This window comes from Sus scrofa, chromosome 7, assembly GCF_000003025.6.
Source record: "Sus scrofa isolate TJ Tabasco breed Duroc chromosome 7, Sscrofa11.1, whole genome shotgun sequence".
In the NCBI taxonomy this organism is placed as follows: Eukaryota; Metazoa; Chordata; class Mammalia; order Artiodactyla; family Suidae; genus Sus; species Sus scrofa.
Genome location: NC_010449.5, coordinates 79,583,808 through 79,602,255, shown reverse-complemented (window position 1 = coordinate 79,602,255; position 18,448 = coordinate 79,583,808). Strand labels below are relative to the sequence as shown.

Here is an 18,448-nt window from a genome sequence, read left to right as displayed (position 1 = left end):
TGGTTCTCTTATGCTTACCTTTACTCTGTGGGCTTTGTGTGAATTGCAAATGTGATCGTAAGTAGTGGTATAAGATAGATTACAAAAAGCATTATATGCCAGAGATGAGGTGATGTTAAGAAGTGAGACAACTTGAATGGCTAAAGCATTGTTTTATGAACAGATTAAAAGTAGAACCAGTGATTTCTGCCAAATGACATCTCCACTCTTCCTTTTTTTTTTCTCTTTGTATTGCACTGTGCAAGGACTGCCCCTTCCAATCCTTGCTATGTACATCTACTATGTTTTCATATATGTTTTTCCCTCTTGTTTGTAGATGTCCTGGAGGATGTGGTGAAAGGCATATAGTATGTGAAAGTGACTCAACTGCTTTAGGTGACCACAGGTAAAATATTTATTTAGTGATGATTCGGCCCTGAGAAGGATTTGATAAGATATGTAGTCTTCTCAGTGTTGAGATCCTTATATAATCAATCATTATAATATGGAACATCATTAACACTTATTTTAGTTTCTTTCTCATTATCTTTATCTGTACAACATTCCAGCTGATAGAGAAATGGATGGAGCAAATCATTCTATGGTTTCAGAGTTTCTGTTCCTGGGCCTCACCAACTCCTGGGAGAGACAACTTCTTTTTCTGTTCTCCTCCATTTTTTGTGTGGCAGGTATGATGGGAAATGCCTTTATTTTACTTACTGTGACTTCTGACCCTCACTTACACTCCCCCATGTACTTTCTGTTGGCCAATCTCTCCTTTATTGATCTGGGAGTTTCTTCTGTCATTTCTCCCAAGATGATATATGATCTTTTCAGAAAGTGTAAAGTAATTTCCTTCAGTGGCTGCATCACTCAAATCTTCTTCATCCATGTTATTGCTGGTGTGGAGATGGTGCTTCTCATAGCCATGGCCTTTGACAGATATGTTGCCATATGCAAGCCTCTTCACTATATGACTATTATGAGCAGAAAAATGTGTATTTTGCTTCTGGTTGCTGCATGGATAATTGGCTTGACTCATTCTGTGGTTCAACTGACTTTTGTTATAAAACTGCCATTCTGTGGCCCAGATATACTAGACAGCTTTTACTGTGACCTTCCTTGGTTCATCAAACTTGCCTGCATAGATACCTACAGGCTAGAGTTCATTGTCACAGTCAACAATGGATTTATATCCCTGGGATCATTCTTCATACTGATTATCTCCTATGTTTTTATCTTGATCGTTGTTTGGAAACACTCTTCAGGTGTTTCATTCAAGGCCCTCTCCACTTTGTCAACTCATGTCATGGTAGTGATTTTGTTTTTTGGTCCTTGTATTTTTGTTTATATCTGGCCTCATCCCACATCCCACCTAGACAAATTCCTTGCTATTTTTGATGCAGTTCTCACTCCTTTTTTAAATTCAGTTATCTACACATTCAGGAACAAAGAAATGAAAGTAGCCATGAGGAAAGTATGTAGTCAATTTATTAATTATAGAAGGATTTCTTAAATGCCAAAATATTATGAAGTTTCCTTACAAACTTGGAGTAACATTAAATTTCTATTATTTCAGTATCAGAAGTTTCCAAGTACCATGTTAACATTTAGATGCCCCAGATTAAAATAACATGGTTCTTTAAAAAATATTAACTGAGACCTTGTGTTATAGCCTGTGGTTGGAGGAAGGATGTGGTATGGTAAAAAGTTTCTTCTGGAGAATGCCAATGCTTGTCTCTTAGGAGATATTATTTTGATGAATTTACTATGGTCTATGCTTCTAAAATCAGTCTTTTCAGTGTCAGAGTGGACTATATAAGGGAATGCTGATTGACAGTAAGTAAATTGATACTAGATGAAATATATACATATTTTATATGTATATACACCTATCTATTTCAATATGCCAATTTATAAATTGACAACAAAAAATCATTTAAGTGGCCTGAACTTCTACATAAGTGTAACTCATTCTTTCACTGCAGGGAAATTTCTGGAAGTCAAGCAATGATATGAACATCAGTGGAGAGCTAATCATAACAAGAGGAGTTAGCTGGATTATTCAAATATTTAATCATATCAGATTTTGATACTTAATGCCTATATATTCACACTAGGACTTGCCTGTCATCACATTTGGAAAAATAAGATCCTTAATCCAGCCCTTTTATCTGGATGATATTGGCTAGTTATCACCAATTTACCGTTTGAGTTTTGTCTATACATACAGGCCGTCTAATCCCTATGTACATACAGATGCATTCTTATTTCTACATGTAATTAGCCAGGTGTCTTCCTTTTCCTTCAGCTGACGTGACCATTCCTATTGCATTTGAATGATTTGAGTCATTGCAAACTAAATTTTACTTTGGGAGCTGTGTTACATATGACTGTATTCTCTTCTATAGGAGTGAGGAATTTCCATCAACAGATTTAGAAATTTCAGTTCACATCCATTTCAACAAAGAATGAATGCTTAGGAGTTCCTATCGTGGCATAGCGGAAATGAATCCGAGTAGGAACCGTGAGGTTGAGGGTTCAATCCCTGGCCTTGCTCAGGGGGCTAGGGATCCCATGGTGCCATGAGCCATGGTGTAGGTTGCACATGCGGCTTGGATCTGGCGTTGCTATGGCTGTGGTGTAGGCTGGTGGCTACTGCTCTGATTAGACCCCTAGCCTGGGAGGGAACCTCCATGTGCTGTGGGTGTGGCCCTAAAAAGACAAAAAGACAAAAAAAAAAAAAGAGGAAGAAGAATCAATGCTTATTCTCAAAGATGCACTGCAGATATTGCTGATCTTCATACATCCGAATACATACTCCATACATCTTAACCAGTTTACCAATACTTCTTTGGTCTTATAAGTGGCCCTTATTTACTTCTTAACTTATCTTGCATAAGTTTAAGTTGTGGTTCTGTCATTTACAGTCAGAAGGGTATTGACAAATACATCTTAAATTCTAAGGACACTACATTTTCAGTTACTTCTGATGTGAAATACCTGTTGTTATTTCTTTAAGAAAATACTATGTTTTCTTCAACAATAGAAGATGTACTCATTATGTAAGATTTATATGGAAATTAGAGATCAGACTGAAAATAACCCATAAAATCACCATCTGGATATAATTATTAGTAATATTTTGGTATATTTATTTCTAGTGTTTTTCTATGCCAAAATGTAAATATATATCTATAAAATTGGGATTTTATAGTCTCTACATTTTTATCCTTTATCTTTTTCTGAGAATTTCCTTACAATATTACATATCATAGAATAAAATCATTTTAAATGCATATGTAATATTGCAGTTTATGACATTATCATAATTATATTTGTTATTCCTCTTTTGGTCAAGTAATATTATCTTAAATTTTTTGCTCTGCCTCAAAAAGTTTTTTCATATACCTCTGTATGTAGTTCAGATGACATCTTTTATAGATTGATATATTTGGAATTAATAAAGTATAATAATAAACTCTTATCTCTCCAAAGAGTTATAGTGTATATCTATTGCAAAGCAGTGGGTTTGATCATTTAATAAAAAATCTTTATGAATTTAAAAGAAAAAAAGATAAAACATTTAAAAAATTCTTTGTTCTTTAATACTTTTTAATGCTTTTTCACACATTATTAATTTGAACTCTTTGAATTACATGTGTCAGAATCCAATAAAAACAAGCTTAAAATAACTAAGACAAAAGAAAAACAAAAGTTTCCAAGTGTCTCATAAATCAGAACTGGATACATGCCCACCCTAGTGGTAGGGGCAAAGGTTATCTGGTTGACAAGTCCAGAGAACTACATGAAATTCAGAAGGGGCATTTTGCAAATGAATGAGGTGGGGTACAGCATCAATGAAAGGGGAAAAGTGATTCAGGTCAGGTAAAAAAAAAAAATGTCCGTTATATTTTTTCTTATTGAAATAGAAATTAATAACTGTTGATGTGGTATTCCCCTTTTCATCCTCATAGGTGGAATACTAGTTCCATCATATTGTTTTACCCATTCCACATGTATGATAAAGATATCAACACCATTATTACATTTGTGTTCAGAATGCTTCCCCCAGTTTGTTGTTTTAATTTTACTTACTGTATTCTGCAGCATTAAAGTTGTACTTTCGTGATTCCAATCGCATGGAGCTTTTAAATTTGACTTTATAGTTTTATTCTTAGAAAGTCCTTTTCCATTCCAATATCTAGTGAATATTCATGGATATGTATTTCTTTTTTTAATTTAAAATGATTTTTTGCTTTATTATTTTTTTAACAGACATATATTTCTGAAATATTTTATTCATCTGGATTTTTTTTGGTGCAAATAATAGGAGAGGATCTAACTTTTTCAAATTCGCTTATTAATTTTCTCAGTACCATTTAGTGAATAATCATTTCCCTTCTGATTTCTAACCATTTATACCAACTTATTATATAAAATGTAGTCCTTGTCTCTTCCCATGTGTAATATATCTTCTGACATTTGCTCTTGGATGCCTCATATATCCTTTGACTGAACAGATTCAAAATAGTATTGAATCCTCCTTCATTATCATCTATTTAGTCATGAAAACAAGATACCCAAGAGTAATTCTTTCTCTCTCTCCCTCTTCCTCTCACCCTTTCATTTCCTCTCTCTGTCTCTGTGTGTCAATTTTTCACTCATACAGCAAATATGAGGCACTACTACTCATACAGTAGTAGTGCCTACCAAGTGCCAGGCATTATTTTAGGCTTTTGGGGTGCATCATCAGTAAATAAAATAAATAACAATTTGTACCATTGTGAAGCTTATATTCTACTGGATCTATCCAGACAATAAGTAATAAGCAAAACAAACAAGGAGGTTTTATAGTAAGTTAAAAAGACTGTCCATCGACAGATGGTTGGATTAGTAAGATGTGTGTATATATACACACCGGAATACTACTCAGCCATAAAAAAGAACTAAATAATGCCATTTGCAGCAATATGGATGGAACCAGAGACTCTCATACTAAGTGAAGTAAGTCAGAAAGAGAAAGACAAATACCATATGATATCGCTTATATCAGGAATCTAATATACAGCACAATTGAACCTTTCCACAGAAAAGAATATCATGGACTTGCAGAATAGACTTGTGGTTGCCAAGGGGGAGGGGGAGGAAGTAGGGTGGATAAGGATCTTGGGATTAATAGATAGAAACTATTGCCTTTGGAATGGATTAGCAATGAGATCCTGCTGTGTAGCCCTGGGAAATATGTCTAGTCACTTATGATGGAGCATGATAATATGTGAAAATAGAATGTGTACATGTATATGTAACTGGGTCACCATGCTGTACTGTAGAAAAAAAAAATTGTATTCAGGAAATAACTATTAAAAATAATAATAAAACAAAATTGACATTAAAAAAAGAAGTAAGTGCCATAGTAATAGAGTAGAGTAGGTTAAGGTGGATCTGAGACACCAGACTTGGGGGAAGGTTTGAACTTCTAAGAAGGATAGTTAGGGTAGGAATCATTGGGAAGATGCCCTTGATGGTAACTGTGAAATAGGTGAGTGAGTTAGCAATGCAGATGTCAAGGGGAAGGGCATCCCAGTCAGAGGTACAGCCAGTACAAAGGCTGGTGTTTTCAAGAAACATCAAGATGCCCAGTGTGACTTCATCAGCATATAAAGTGTGGGAAAATAGTAGGAGAATATTCAAGGAGTTAAAGGGAGGCCAAAGCATGTGGGGTTCTGCAGAATAGAGTAAAGGAGTTGGCTTTTACTCTGAGGAAGTGGGGTTACCACTGGAGTGTTCTGAGAAGAGAGATGATATAATATTACTAATATTTAAAATTTTTTTCTGTTTTTTAACTATATATATTTACTTTAAAATATTTTTATAATTTTTTGTGAGGAGAACATTTATTATATGAACAATATCAAGTATATTAAAAATAAAAGCACATATAAGGGTATTCAAGTGAAAAGATTATATTATTATAATTATAATCTGTATTATTTTTATGTTAGACAAAAAGCAATCCAATTTTTACTTATTTATTATTATACTTGATTTTAATTTTCTGTCAATTTTGCTGTATATCAAAGTGACATTATATATATATACACACACGCAGATACACACACTCTTTTTTCTTGGGAAGCAACCCACTTTTAATAGTTAATGCAACTATGCTTATTTCTGTACTTTAGGGTTAAACAAACAAAAATTCTTTAGAGACATTTTTGAAGAATAACTTCAAAAATGTTTCAAGAATAAGACAGAGGAAAATTAAAAGAGCTGATTATTGAACTGGACAGATCTCTGATGGTTGCTTGCTTTTAAATGATCTTTCAGTTTATGCTATGCTTTCACACAGGGAACAGACAGCATGTGTTTCTGACTTTTTTTAACATTTTTTATTCTATTTTATTTTTATTTCCCCAATACATTATTTTTTCCTACTGTACAGCATAATGACCCAGTTACACATATATGCATACATTCTTTTTTCTCACATTATCAATCTCTGTCATAAGTGACTATTCATAGTTCCCAGTGCTACACAGCAGGATCTCATTGCTAATTCATTGCAAAGGCAATAGTCTGCATCTATGAACCCCAAGCTCCCAATCCATATCACTCCCTCCCCCCACCCCCCTTGGCAACCGCAAGACACAATATTGTTAAGCTTTAAAAAAAAAAAAGTACTTTTATGTTTGGTGTCCTGCTGAGAATAGTCTGGGGAAGGGTGGTGCAGTGGTCTCCACATTAACAAGTTGGTAGTCAGCTGCAGAAATTAAGGGAAGAAAGAGATAGTGCCTTGGGTAGCAATGTACATGGTAAGATGTCAGTGGTAAGATTTTGAAGAGTTAGCTAATAGGATTCTCCAGTTGATTGGATTTGAAAGGACTCCAAGTTGTTTTTACTTAAACAACTGGAAGGATGTTTTGTCATCACTTAAGATGGAGGAGTAGGTAAAAGCAAGACACATTGTATACATTATATCTAGATGTTTATTGGATGTACAAGTGGAAATGTAAAGTAGGCATCTGAATAAGTAAGTCTGATATACCTTAGCAAGAGATTGTCATATAGATGTTATTTACAGGTGTGGTACTAGGTGAGATAAACTAGAGTATGAATATGGGTAGAAAGACATGGAATTAATAAAATACCTGAGCCCTGCCATTCTCAAACATTAAGAATTCAGAAAGAAAGTAAATAATAATTAATTAAGACTTCTAAGAAAGAGCATTCAGTGATGCAGAAGAAAAACCTGGGCTTTGTGATGCCTGGGAATCTAAGTAATGAAATAGTGTATGAACATTGGGATAAATAACCAGGTTAAAAGAAGAGGACAAGGAATTCATCTTTAGATTTAGATAAGGAGATCATGAGAGGGCTGATAAAGTGATAATGGTTGTATTAGGGGAAAGTTTTTTTTTTTTTTTTTTTTGTCTTTTTCCAGGGCCACACTCACGGCATATGGAGGCTCCCAGGCTAGGGGTCCAATTGGAGCTGTAGCCACTGGCCTACGCCAGAGCCACAGTAATGCCAGATCCAAGCTGCATCTGCGACCTACACCACAGCTCACGGCAACGCTGGATCCTTAACCCACTGAGCGAGGCCAGGGATCAAACCCGCAACCTCCTGGTTCCTAGTCAGATTCATTAAGCACTGAGCCACGATGGGAACTCCAGGAAAGTTTTGATTTGAGGGAAAACAATAGGAATTGGACCAAGACCACAGATACCTCTCTTGAGGAATTTTGTTGCAAAAGTCTTTAGAGAAGTAGAACAATAGCAAAATGGGAGGTTGCATTTAAAGATTTTAATAAGAGAGGAGCCGTAGCAAATGGTAAAAGCTGTGGGGAATGACACAATGGAGAGGGAACATGGATGATGTGGAAGAGAGAGGGAAAAGCTGGAATAGTTTTTGTTTGTTTGTTTTTGTTTTTGTCTTTTTGCCTTTCTTGGGGCTGCACCTAAGTTCCCAGGCTGGGAGCCTAATCAGAGCTGCAGCTGCCAAGCCTATGTTGGAGCCACAGCATAGCAGGATCTGAGCTGCATCTGCAACCTACACCACAGTTCATGGCAGCACCGCATCCTTAACCCACTGAGCAAGGCCAGGGATCAAACCTGCAACCTCATGGCTCCTAGTCGGATTCATTAACCACTGAGCCACGACAGGAATCCTGGAATGGTTTTTGAGTGCAAGAGTAAAGGCTTATAATGAGTGAGGTAGGGGTTTGGTTAGATCTTTATTACTTTGGCTTAGAAAGAAGAGAAGAAACTTCTTATTTTGCCGTCTTAAGCCAGAGTTCTGTATCTATTTTCAAAGTGGTTTGGCATCTAGTTACTTTTATGTGGTTATTGCTCTTGCTTGATATTTTGATTTTGCTTGATAAGATAAATGGGCAATATTGTATTTTTACTCTTGTCAAGGAGGTATGCTATAGAGAAGAACAAGAAAGAATGTTTTAGTTCTGGGTTCAAAAATGAAACTAAACTTTATTAGTTACATGATTTGGTTTAATGCATAGATTGAAATTATGCTCTGAAAGCAGTAATTACTCTGCAAAGTTGTTCTGAGAATTCAGTACAATAATATGCAAAAGAACTGATTTCCAAAATGACTTTATTTTCACATTTTAAAATATTTTAAAAGAATTATCAAAATTTCTTTCTAAAATTATTTTAATATATTTGATTTATAATGTGTTAGTTTCAGGTGTATAGCAATGTGATTCAGTTATACACGTGTATATATAGTATGTATATAAATACATACTATATATATTCTTTTTTTATATTCTCTTCCATTATAGGTTATTTCAAGATACTGAGTATAGCTCTCTGTGCCATATAGTAGATCCTTGTTGGTTATCTATTTTATATATAGTACTATGTATATTTTAATCCTAAACTCTTAATTTATTCATACTCCTTCCTTTTTTTAACTGTAAGTTTGTTTCCTGTGAGTCTGTTAGTCTATTTATATCTTGTAAATAAATTGTTTTTTAGATTGTACATACAAGTGATATATATTTGTCTTTCTCTGTCCTACTTACTTCACTTAGTATGATAAAATTTAGGTCCATCCATGTTCCTACAAATGGCATTATTTCATTTTTATGGCTCGGTAACATTCCAATACATGTATATGTATGTGTATACATACATATATGTGAACACTGAGGTGCATGTATCTCTTTGAATTGTGTTTTCTCCAGATAAATACCCAAGAGTGGGATTACTGGATCATATGGTAGTTCTATTTTTAGTTTTTTAAGGATCCTCCATACTGTTCTCCATAGTGGTTTTACCAATTTACATTCTCAACAGAGTAGGAAGGTTCTCTTCATGCTCTCTCCAATATTTATTATTTGTAGACTTTTTTTTTTTTTTTTTTTTTTTTTTTTTTGTCTTTTCTAGGGCCACACATGTGGCATATGGAGGTTCCCAGGCTAGGAGTCTAATCGGAGCTGTAGCTGCCAGCCTACGCCAGAGCCACAGCTCACGGCAACGTGAATCCTTAACCCACTGAATGAGGCCAGTGATGGAACCCTCAACCTCATGGTTCCTAATTGGATTCGTTAACTGCTAAGCCACGACAGGAACTCCATATTATTTGTAGACATTGGGATGATGGCCATTCTGATCTGTGTGAGGTGATACCTCATTGTAATGTTGATTTGCATTTCTCTAACAATTAGTGATGTTAGAGGAATGCTCAAAATTTCTGTTCTCAAGGTTTTAAAAATATTTTTCTGTATTTTTCATGTTCTTAAGATGAATATGTACTATTTAAATTATATAAAATATTTGAAAATGAAAATGATCACTTTAAATTTTGCTGGGGAATGCATATTCGGTCACCATAAAATAAATAGTTAAAGTACTTCTAGAAGATGGCAGAAGTTCACTTTATCATAAGAAAATTACAAACCTTTTATTTCCTCAGCAACAGTTTCTTTGCATGGCTACACTGGGAAAAACCAAAATTATCATAGGCAATAACTCCCAGGCCAAGTAATTTCAGTCTTGGCAGCATCACTTGGTCATTGCCCTCTAGGGTCATAATTAACTTCTACTCTTACTGTGACATTGTTTATACACAGAGGTGTGTGTGTGTGTGTGTGTGTGTGTGTGTGTGTGTGTGTGTATGTGTGTGTGATGATCCTGAATAGGATCTGGTTGATTTTTTTGTGGAGATCATATTTGAATCTTTAGGAGATCTCTTAGTTCCCTTGGCAAAACAGGTAGGTGAGAGGGTAAAAATAGTAAGAAAATCAGAAAACAAAGGTTTTGATGTTCTAAGGATAGAGTTGGTTTTGATGAGATTAAATTTTTCTCAAATCAGATCCCATTACAGCAGTCTCTTTTATTGGGTTTCTCCCCCCCACTTCTGTCCAGTTTATCTATCACACTAACAAATAAATCATTTTCCTCAAACTTGGATCTCATCATTGATTCCTTCCTCCTAAGTCTTTGCACCCCTTTATTTATTAACTGTACTCAACCATCTCAAGTTAGCGACTGAGGTCAAGTAAAACTAGTCTCAACTTTCTCATCTTAGTTTTGACTGTTGTCTTAAACAATTTCCATTCTCCAGGCAACCTTCATTCTTTACCATTATCCCAGAGTGCCTTGAATTTACCTGTCATTTCTCATTTCGTACCATCTGCTTGAAATAATTCTTCAAACTCTCTCTGTATATAGTATAATATTTATTATTACAGAAGCTCTTCTCAATGCTACCTTTTCCACTTTGTCTTTTCTGATCACCACAGCTGTAGGCTTCTCCTACTTTACTCGGTGTTACTAAGTCTGTAACATTCATCTTACTGTGCCTTTTAGATTTATTTAAAAGGTTAGTTAGACATTGTCTTTCTAAGCAATGGGCACAGACTACCTATTCAATAAATAAATTTTCATTAATAAAACAATTAAATAAGAAGCCATGTTAGAACAAAAATGAAAGAACTAGGACTACATTGGCCTCAGTTGCTATTTACATCTGTGACTGATTTTTTGACATGTGTAAATTGTTTTTGTGTTTTCCACTTGTGTTGCCAACAGCTATGACTAAAGTATGCTAAATGGATCTTGAAAAAAAATGAGAGTTTGGGAGGAAAATTCTTATTTCCTGAGAGACAGGCATTTGTGGGTTTGCTTCCTCTTCCTAAACAAGTTTATATGAATTTTTATCTGGTTAAACACATCCTTTGAAAATTCTATGAAGCATCCCCTCCCTCATTCATATGAAAATGTTCAGTTTTATCTGAGGTGTAGTAGTTTTTAATGAGAATTTATCCATGGTTTTGGCTGTAAGGCAAGAAGTGTTGGGGAAGTGGCACAGACTGATTTACTACTTGTCAGAAAACAAACTTCTCACAGAACAAGCCCTGTGTCTCCACCTAGGAGTAAGATCGTTCTTGCAAAGTATTCCTAATGAAGACCTTCAAGCTGCCTGGACACCAGGAAACCTAACAGCACCAACTCTACTTAATTATCTTAGATTAATAAATTCTGAATTGAAGATTTTTTAGTATGTGGAACATAGAACTGGGATATATAGCTTATATGTCTTACAGAGGATATATGCTTACATATATAAGGACATTACCTTACAAATAGTCCTTGTTGTCTCTTAGGCACCACTTACTGTGCCCTTGCTATTAAGGTAGGTATGCACTAGGTATTTGTTAGGCATAGCATATCACCTAGTTCCCACCATACCCTGCAAGGAAGATATTGTTCTCTCCCTTTACAAATGAGAGAACAGGCTCGGAGAGGTTGAGTAACTTTTCCATACTCACATTACAAATGAGTAGTGGAGTTTGGGTTTGAAGACAGCCCTGATAGACTTCAAAATCCAAGCTACTTATAGCTCTGCTGTAAGCCTCTCAGTCAGGGTAGCAGTTGTGATTTATGTTTGCATTGCATTGTAAAACACGTCTTTACATTCATTATTATGTGTGATATTCACAGAAATTGTGTGAGCCTGGCTAGGCAGGTACTGAAGAAATTTGCCTTTTCAAACTGAATCTTTTGATTAGAGGTGGGGGTTGGATCTTTTATCTGAACTCTTCTGAGTTTTCTCCCTCAGTATGTCCTTGTATGTTCCCCCTTTTCTCTCTCTCTTCCTTTTATTATCATTATGCATATTTCTTCTAATTTCCTCTTTCTTTGTGTCTTTCTCTGTTTTCATTTGTTATTACTACTTTCTTTGATCCCTTTTCTTTCTACCTCTCAGAATATTGCCAAGCTTCATGAGATTGAGTGTCAGATGTAGAGAAAAGTTCCTCTTATCCCAAAGCAAGATGAGTTGTTCGGATGGGATGCCCCTGGATAGAGGCTGTTAGTTGTGGTTGCTGTCAATTTTGAGATGAGAGATGTTTTTCTTTGCATGTGGCATCTATATGAAAAGATGGTGTAGAGAGAGGAGTGCATTGGAGTTATGGCTTCTGAAGTGTGGAGGGTTTATTATCCAGACTATCATTCTGGAAGTATATACTCACTTTTGAACCTGGTTATAAAATTTCAAACCTGATATGCAAATGAAAGTTTTAAAGCATTATGGTTAATAGCAAAAGACTCCACAGATTACAGATGAAAGTGTTTAGCATTCATATATAAAAGGACAGATCGCATTCCTTCCTCTTGCTGAAATTCTTGACTTCATTAGATAATACTGGTCCTTCTTTTGAATTTTCATTGTCCCCCCCCAACTCCTTCAACAAATAAGTTTCTCTACTGTTTGTATGGCAATAAGCATATTGCTTTATATTTTACTTATTATATGTGCAGTTTATGTCTTTCCAGTGGATTAGTGAGTTTGTGACTTATGGAAGTTAGAAAAAAAAATCTCAGACCATTTATCACCTGAAACTGTCAAGAAAGGCTTTATGAAATAATGGAGATTTTTTTTTTTTTTTTTTTTTTTTTTTTTTTTTTTTTTTTTTAGGGCCACACCTGCAGCATGTGGAGGTTTCCAGGCTGGGGATTGGATTGGAGCTATAGCTGCCAGCCACAGCCACAGCCACAGCTCTCTCTCTCTCTCTCTGTGTGTGTGTGTGTGTGTGTATGTGTGTGTGTGAGTGTGAGACTGGGTCACTTTGCTGTATATATTGTTCATTGTATTCTCTTATGGTCTTTTGTATTTTTGCAGTATCCATTGAAATTTCTCCTTTTTCATTTCTTATTGTGTTTATTGGGGTTGTTTCTCTCCTCTTCTTGAGGAGAGTGAGTTTGGCCAGAAGTTTGTTCAATTTTTTTTACCTTTTCAAGGAACCAGCTCTTTGTTTTATTGATTTTCTTTTTCTGTTGTATTTTGAACCTTTTTTTTTTTATTGATTTCCTCTCCAATCTTTATGATTTCCTTCCTTCTGCTGACCTTAGGTTCTGTTTGTTCTTCTTTTTATAATTCATTTAGGTCATGGGTTAAGTTGTCAATTTGAGATTTTTCTTCTATTTTGAGGAAGCCCTGTATCACCATGAATGTCCCTCTAAGCACTGCTTTTGCAGCATCTCATAGATTTTGAATGCTTGTGTCTTCATAATCATTTGTCTTGAGATATTTTTTGATTTCCTCATTGATCCATTGGTTTTTTTAGTAGCATGTTGTTTAGTCTCCATGTAGTCAGGATTCTCTGATTTCTTTTCCTGTGATTGATTTCTAGTTTCATGCCATTTTGGTGAGAGAAGTTATTTGAAATAATTTCAAACTCTTACATTTGTTGAAGCTAGTTTTGTGCCTGGTATGTGTGAGTACCATGTAATTTTCAATATAAAAGTTTCTCAATTTCTTGGTTAAATTTATTCCTAGGTATTTTATTCTTTTTGATGCAATTATAAGTGTTATTTTAAAATTTTTATCTTTTTGATAGTTTGGTATTACTATATAGAAATGTGACAGATTTGCTGATTTTGTATCCTTCAAATTACTGAATCTATCTATTCTAATTATTTTTGATGGCTCCTATAGATTTTCTTTATATATAGTTTGATGCCACCTTCAAATAGTGGCAGTTTACTTCTTTCCTTCCAATTTGGATTCCTTGTAATTATTTTTTTCTTTTCTGATTGCTGTGGCTAGGATTTCCCACACTATGTTGAATAAATATTAAAATAGTAGGTATCCTTATCTTATTCCTGATCTTAGAGGAAAAGCATTCAGCTTTCACCATTGACTGTTATGTTAGCAGTGGGTTTGTCATATATGACCTTTATTATGTTGAGATATGTTCCCTCTGTGCTCACTGTTGATAGTTTTTATCATAAATGAATGTTGAATAATATGGTCTCTTGAGTTATGCTTCTGTCTTCATCATCAGCAGCATCATTATCATGAATATTTAGTAAGTGTGTGTGAATAATTGTATTATCAGGTAGTTGTCATATGTAATATAATAATGCAGTATAAATACAAGCCTACCTCATATTATTGTGCTTCACTTTATTGCAATTCACAGACACTGCATTTTTCACAAATTGAAGGCTTGTGGCAACAGTGCATTGAGCAAGTCTGACAATGCAATTTTCCCAACAGCATTTGCTCAGTGTATCTATGTTGTATTTTTGTAAATATCACAATATTTGAAACTCTTTAATTATTATAATATTTTTTATGGTTATTTATAATCAGTGATTTTTTAATGTTGGTACTATGACTTACTTAAGGCTCAGATGATGGTTAGCATTTTTTAGCAATAAAATTAAATTAAGTTTTATTAACTGTTTTTCTTTTTTGACAGAGTGCTATTACACACTTAATAGACTACAGTATACTGTAAACATAAATTTCATGTGCACTAGAAAACCAAAAAATTAATTTGTCTTGTTATTTTGTGATAGTCACTTTATAGCAGCTGTTTGCACCAAATCCACAATGTCATCAAGATGTGCCTGTAATTAATACCGCTAATATCGCTTATAATCACAATTTATTTCTCATTTTTTTTTAGTTCTATTATTTTAGCAGCAGCCCTGTTGGTTGGACCAATGGATGGATGGAATCACTCAGTTGTGTCTGAGTTTGTGTTTCTGGGACTCACTGATTCATGGGAGATCCAGCTTCTCCTCCTGGTGTTCTCCTCTGTGCTCTATTTGGCAAGCATGACTGGAAACATCCTCATTGTGTTTTCTGTGACCACTGATCCTCACTTACATTCCCCCATGTACTTCCTACTGGCCGGTCTCTCCTTCACTGACTTGGGTGCCTGCTCTGTCACCTCACCCAAGATGATCTACGACCTTTTCAGAAAGTGTAAAGTCATCTCCTTTGGAGGCTGCATTGCTCAGATCTTCTTCATCCATGTTGTTGGGGGTGTGGAGATGGTGCTGCTCATCGCCATGGCCTTTGACAGATATGTTGCCATATGTAAGCCTCTCCACTACCAGACCATCATGAGCCCACGAATGTGCCTTTTGTTTCTGGCTGCTGCCTGGGCCCTTGGTGTCAGCCACTCACTGTTCCAGTTAGCATTTGTTGTTAATTTACCCTTCTGTGGCCCTAATGTATTGGACAGCTTTTACTGTGACCTTCCTCGGCTCCTCAGACTGGCCTGTATGGATACTTACAGACTGCAGTTCATGGTCACTGTCAATAGTGGGTTTATCTGTGTCGGTTCCTTCTTCACACTCCTCATCTCCTACATCTTCATCCTGTTTACGGTTTGGAAACACTCCTCAGGTGGTTCATCCAAGGCTCTCTCCACTTTGTCAGCTCACGTCACTGTGGTACTTTTGTTCTTTGGTCCAACCCTGTTTGTCTATACCTGGCCACACCCAAATTCACAAATGGACTAGTTTCTTGCTCTCTCTGATGCAGTTCTCACTCCTTTTTTGAATCCAGTTATCTATACATTCAGGAATAAGGAGATGAAGGCAGCAGTGAAGAGAACTTTCAGACTATTAATGATTTTTTGAAAGATATCATAAATAATTTTGTAAGGACTTTATCCTGATCATCATATCACCTGTGTCTTAAAGTTTAGAATTAGCTTTTTTAGTGCATTAGCAGTTAATGTAAATGCTAACCACACTTTTTAAGAAAGATATTTCCACCTAAAAGAATGAAGGTTTAGATAGAACTTAATTCAAAACTTACTTATTTACTTTGGGTTGCATATATATGTAGTAATTATAGTCATTTTGTTCAAGCTAGTTTCTTTGCCTCCTCTTTCTCTTGACTGTAAGTTTTTATTGTTTCAATTTATCCATATATTTACTGATAATATGTCCTTCCAGGTAACTAAGATGCTCATTATTCACTTGATATTGATAATCTCCATATGTACCAATAATGGCTCTATTTCTCCTTCCTTTGGTTAGTTGGAAAATATTTATATTTCAACCAATTTCTTCAGGCTTATTTTACCAACTGTCTCTTTATAATTTTGAGGATATATTTATGTTTATCAGGAAAATTTTCTATTCAAATTCTTTCTCAAATAGTTAAAAACAATCTTATTCCAGACTAGAGGAATGCTAATATCTCCTGTTTCATTGAAGTCTGTCTTCCTGCCTCTTTTCTTCCTGCTTTTTCTCTTAGATAACTGTCCCATGATCACTCAATGTATTATATATTCATAATGTAGACCCTGCTGGGAAGAATTTTGAAAGCCTAAATTAATGATGTCAACTGGTTTCCTTTTTTTCACATATATATGCATAACCATGACCCAGTAATTTGTTCTTTCTTTTATCTATTCTCTAAAATTATTCTTTTGCTTTCTCTCTATTTTTGGCATTGTGTTTATTCTCTACCTGGATTTATTTCTAGAAATGCATGGAAGCACTTCAATATGTATAGTCAAGAGGAGTTATAACTGGAGAGAGATATGACTCAAATACACAAAATAAAAACTTTAAGAAATTTTGTAGTGCCTTGTAAAAATCATTGTGAATTTTCAGTGCTTGCCAAATGTCATAAGCCCAGTACCCTATTCTTTCCATTAGTTACATCTAAACAATCTAAAAAATATAAAAACTATGTTAGGGAAGAAAAACAAAATTACTGAGAAATTGCAGAAGGGAATCAAAACTTTAAGAAGCAGTCCAGAATTAGATATTCTTTTTAAAATTTTTTGTTTTTATCATTTCTCTGTATTTCTCATAACTTTTACATGGGAACAGGCCCCACATTCAAAGCTATGCTTTCATTATACAGGCATAAAAAATTTAAGAGAAAACTAAACCTCTGGCTAGGGAATTGGGGACAGTGTTCCCTGTAAGTTAGAGAATGTAAGAGACATACATATTTTTATTTTCTGTTTTCTTTGCCCTATTCCAGGGGACTCATTGTTGCAGAGGTATGGGAGTAAAACTTAACAAAAAAGAAGATGATAGAGGAGCCCTCTGATTGTTTAAAAAGTGTGAAGGAAATTCCCATAATTATTTTCTTTCTTTTTTTTTTGCCACATTATCCCAAAGACAGTTAATGAGTTACAGCTCAGTAGAATTCAGGCAGCTGAAACTCCAAAAGAAACCCCAGATTTCTAGTCGGATGATGCTGAAAAGGGGCCCTGCAAGTATAAGAATATGTAGAAGACTCTTGGAGATGAGAAACCTGGAGAAAAATTCCCTAATTTAGTGTTTGCAACAGCACACATCTGCGAGTGATTCTTAGCTGTGCATATGTGAAAAAGATGCAGAGAAGTATATAGGACCTTTTAGAAGTTATTTATTTCAACTACTACCAAAAATTGTAGACTACCTAATGAGTGTCACACATGTGGGGCAGACTCAAAGCAGCATAGCAAAGGCTTTGAAACACACTGATATTGGAACTGCTACTAACAGGAGGTGCAATAGAACTTGTGGTCAGAAACTTATTTGTTGCCTACTAAAAGAGGCAAACAGCAACAAAAAAATTCTCCAGAGGATCTGAACAGGCCAGAATTTCACAAAATAGTATTCAAAATACCTGAGATCTAAATCTTAAATTAATTGACATATAGCAATCAAGAAAGAGTGATCAATATTCAAGGGAAAATATAATTAATAGATGTCAACACCAATATTACCAAAATGCTGGAACTGGCAGACAGATACTTTAAAGCAAGCATTAATACTATGATTTATGAGGTAAAGTAATGATGCTTTAAATGAATAGAAATATAAATGATCTGAGCAGAGATATAAAACTATAAACAAGAGTTATATGGAAATTTTAGAACTTTGAAATACAATATTTGAAATGAAAATTTGTGGAGTGGGATCTACAGCAGATGAAAATGGCAAAAGAAAGAGATAGTGAGCTTGAAGATAAACCAATGGAAATAATCCACTCTGAAGAACAAAGATTAAACACATACACTCTAATGGACAGAGATTAAAAAGATTCAAAAGGAAATGAACAGATTCTCAGAGACCTGGGAACAAAATGAAAAGGTCTAACATTCCTTTCTTGAAGTCCTAGAGGAAGAGAAGACATAGATTAGTATAGAAAAAACTTTTGAGGAAGATGATTAAAACCTTTCCCA

The 18,448-nt window shown here is 34.9% G+C and overlaps 2 protein-coding genes across 2 annotated transcripts; both read left to right on the top strand.

The window, feature by feature from the left end:
• On the top strand, positions 321–16,823 carry LOC110261611 (olfactory receptor 4F3/4F16/4F29-like). The gene is made up of 2 exons (XM_021099327.1): positions 321–385; positions 14,927–16,823. The coding sequence occupies exon 2, from the start codon at positions 14,964–14,966 to the stop codon at positions 15,768–15,770; it is 807 nt and encodes a 268-aa protein (XP_020954986.1). The 5' UTR covers positions 321–385; positions 14,927–14,963; the 3' UTR covers positions 15,771–16,823.
• Positions 560–1,495, top strand: LOC100151929 (olfactory receptor 4F21-like). The gene has a single exon (XM_001929447.1). The coding sequence runs from the start codon at positions 560–562 to the stop codon at positions 1,493–1,495; it is 936 nt and encodes a 311-aa protein (XP_001929482.1).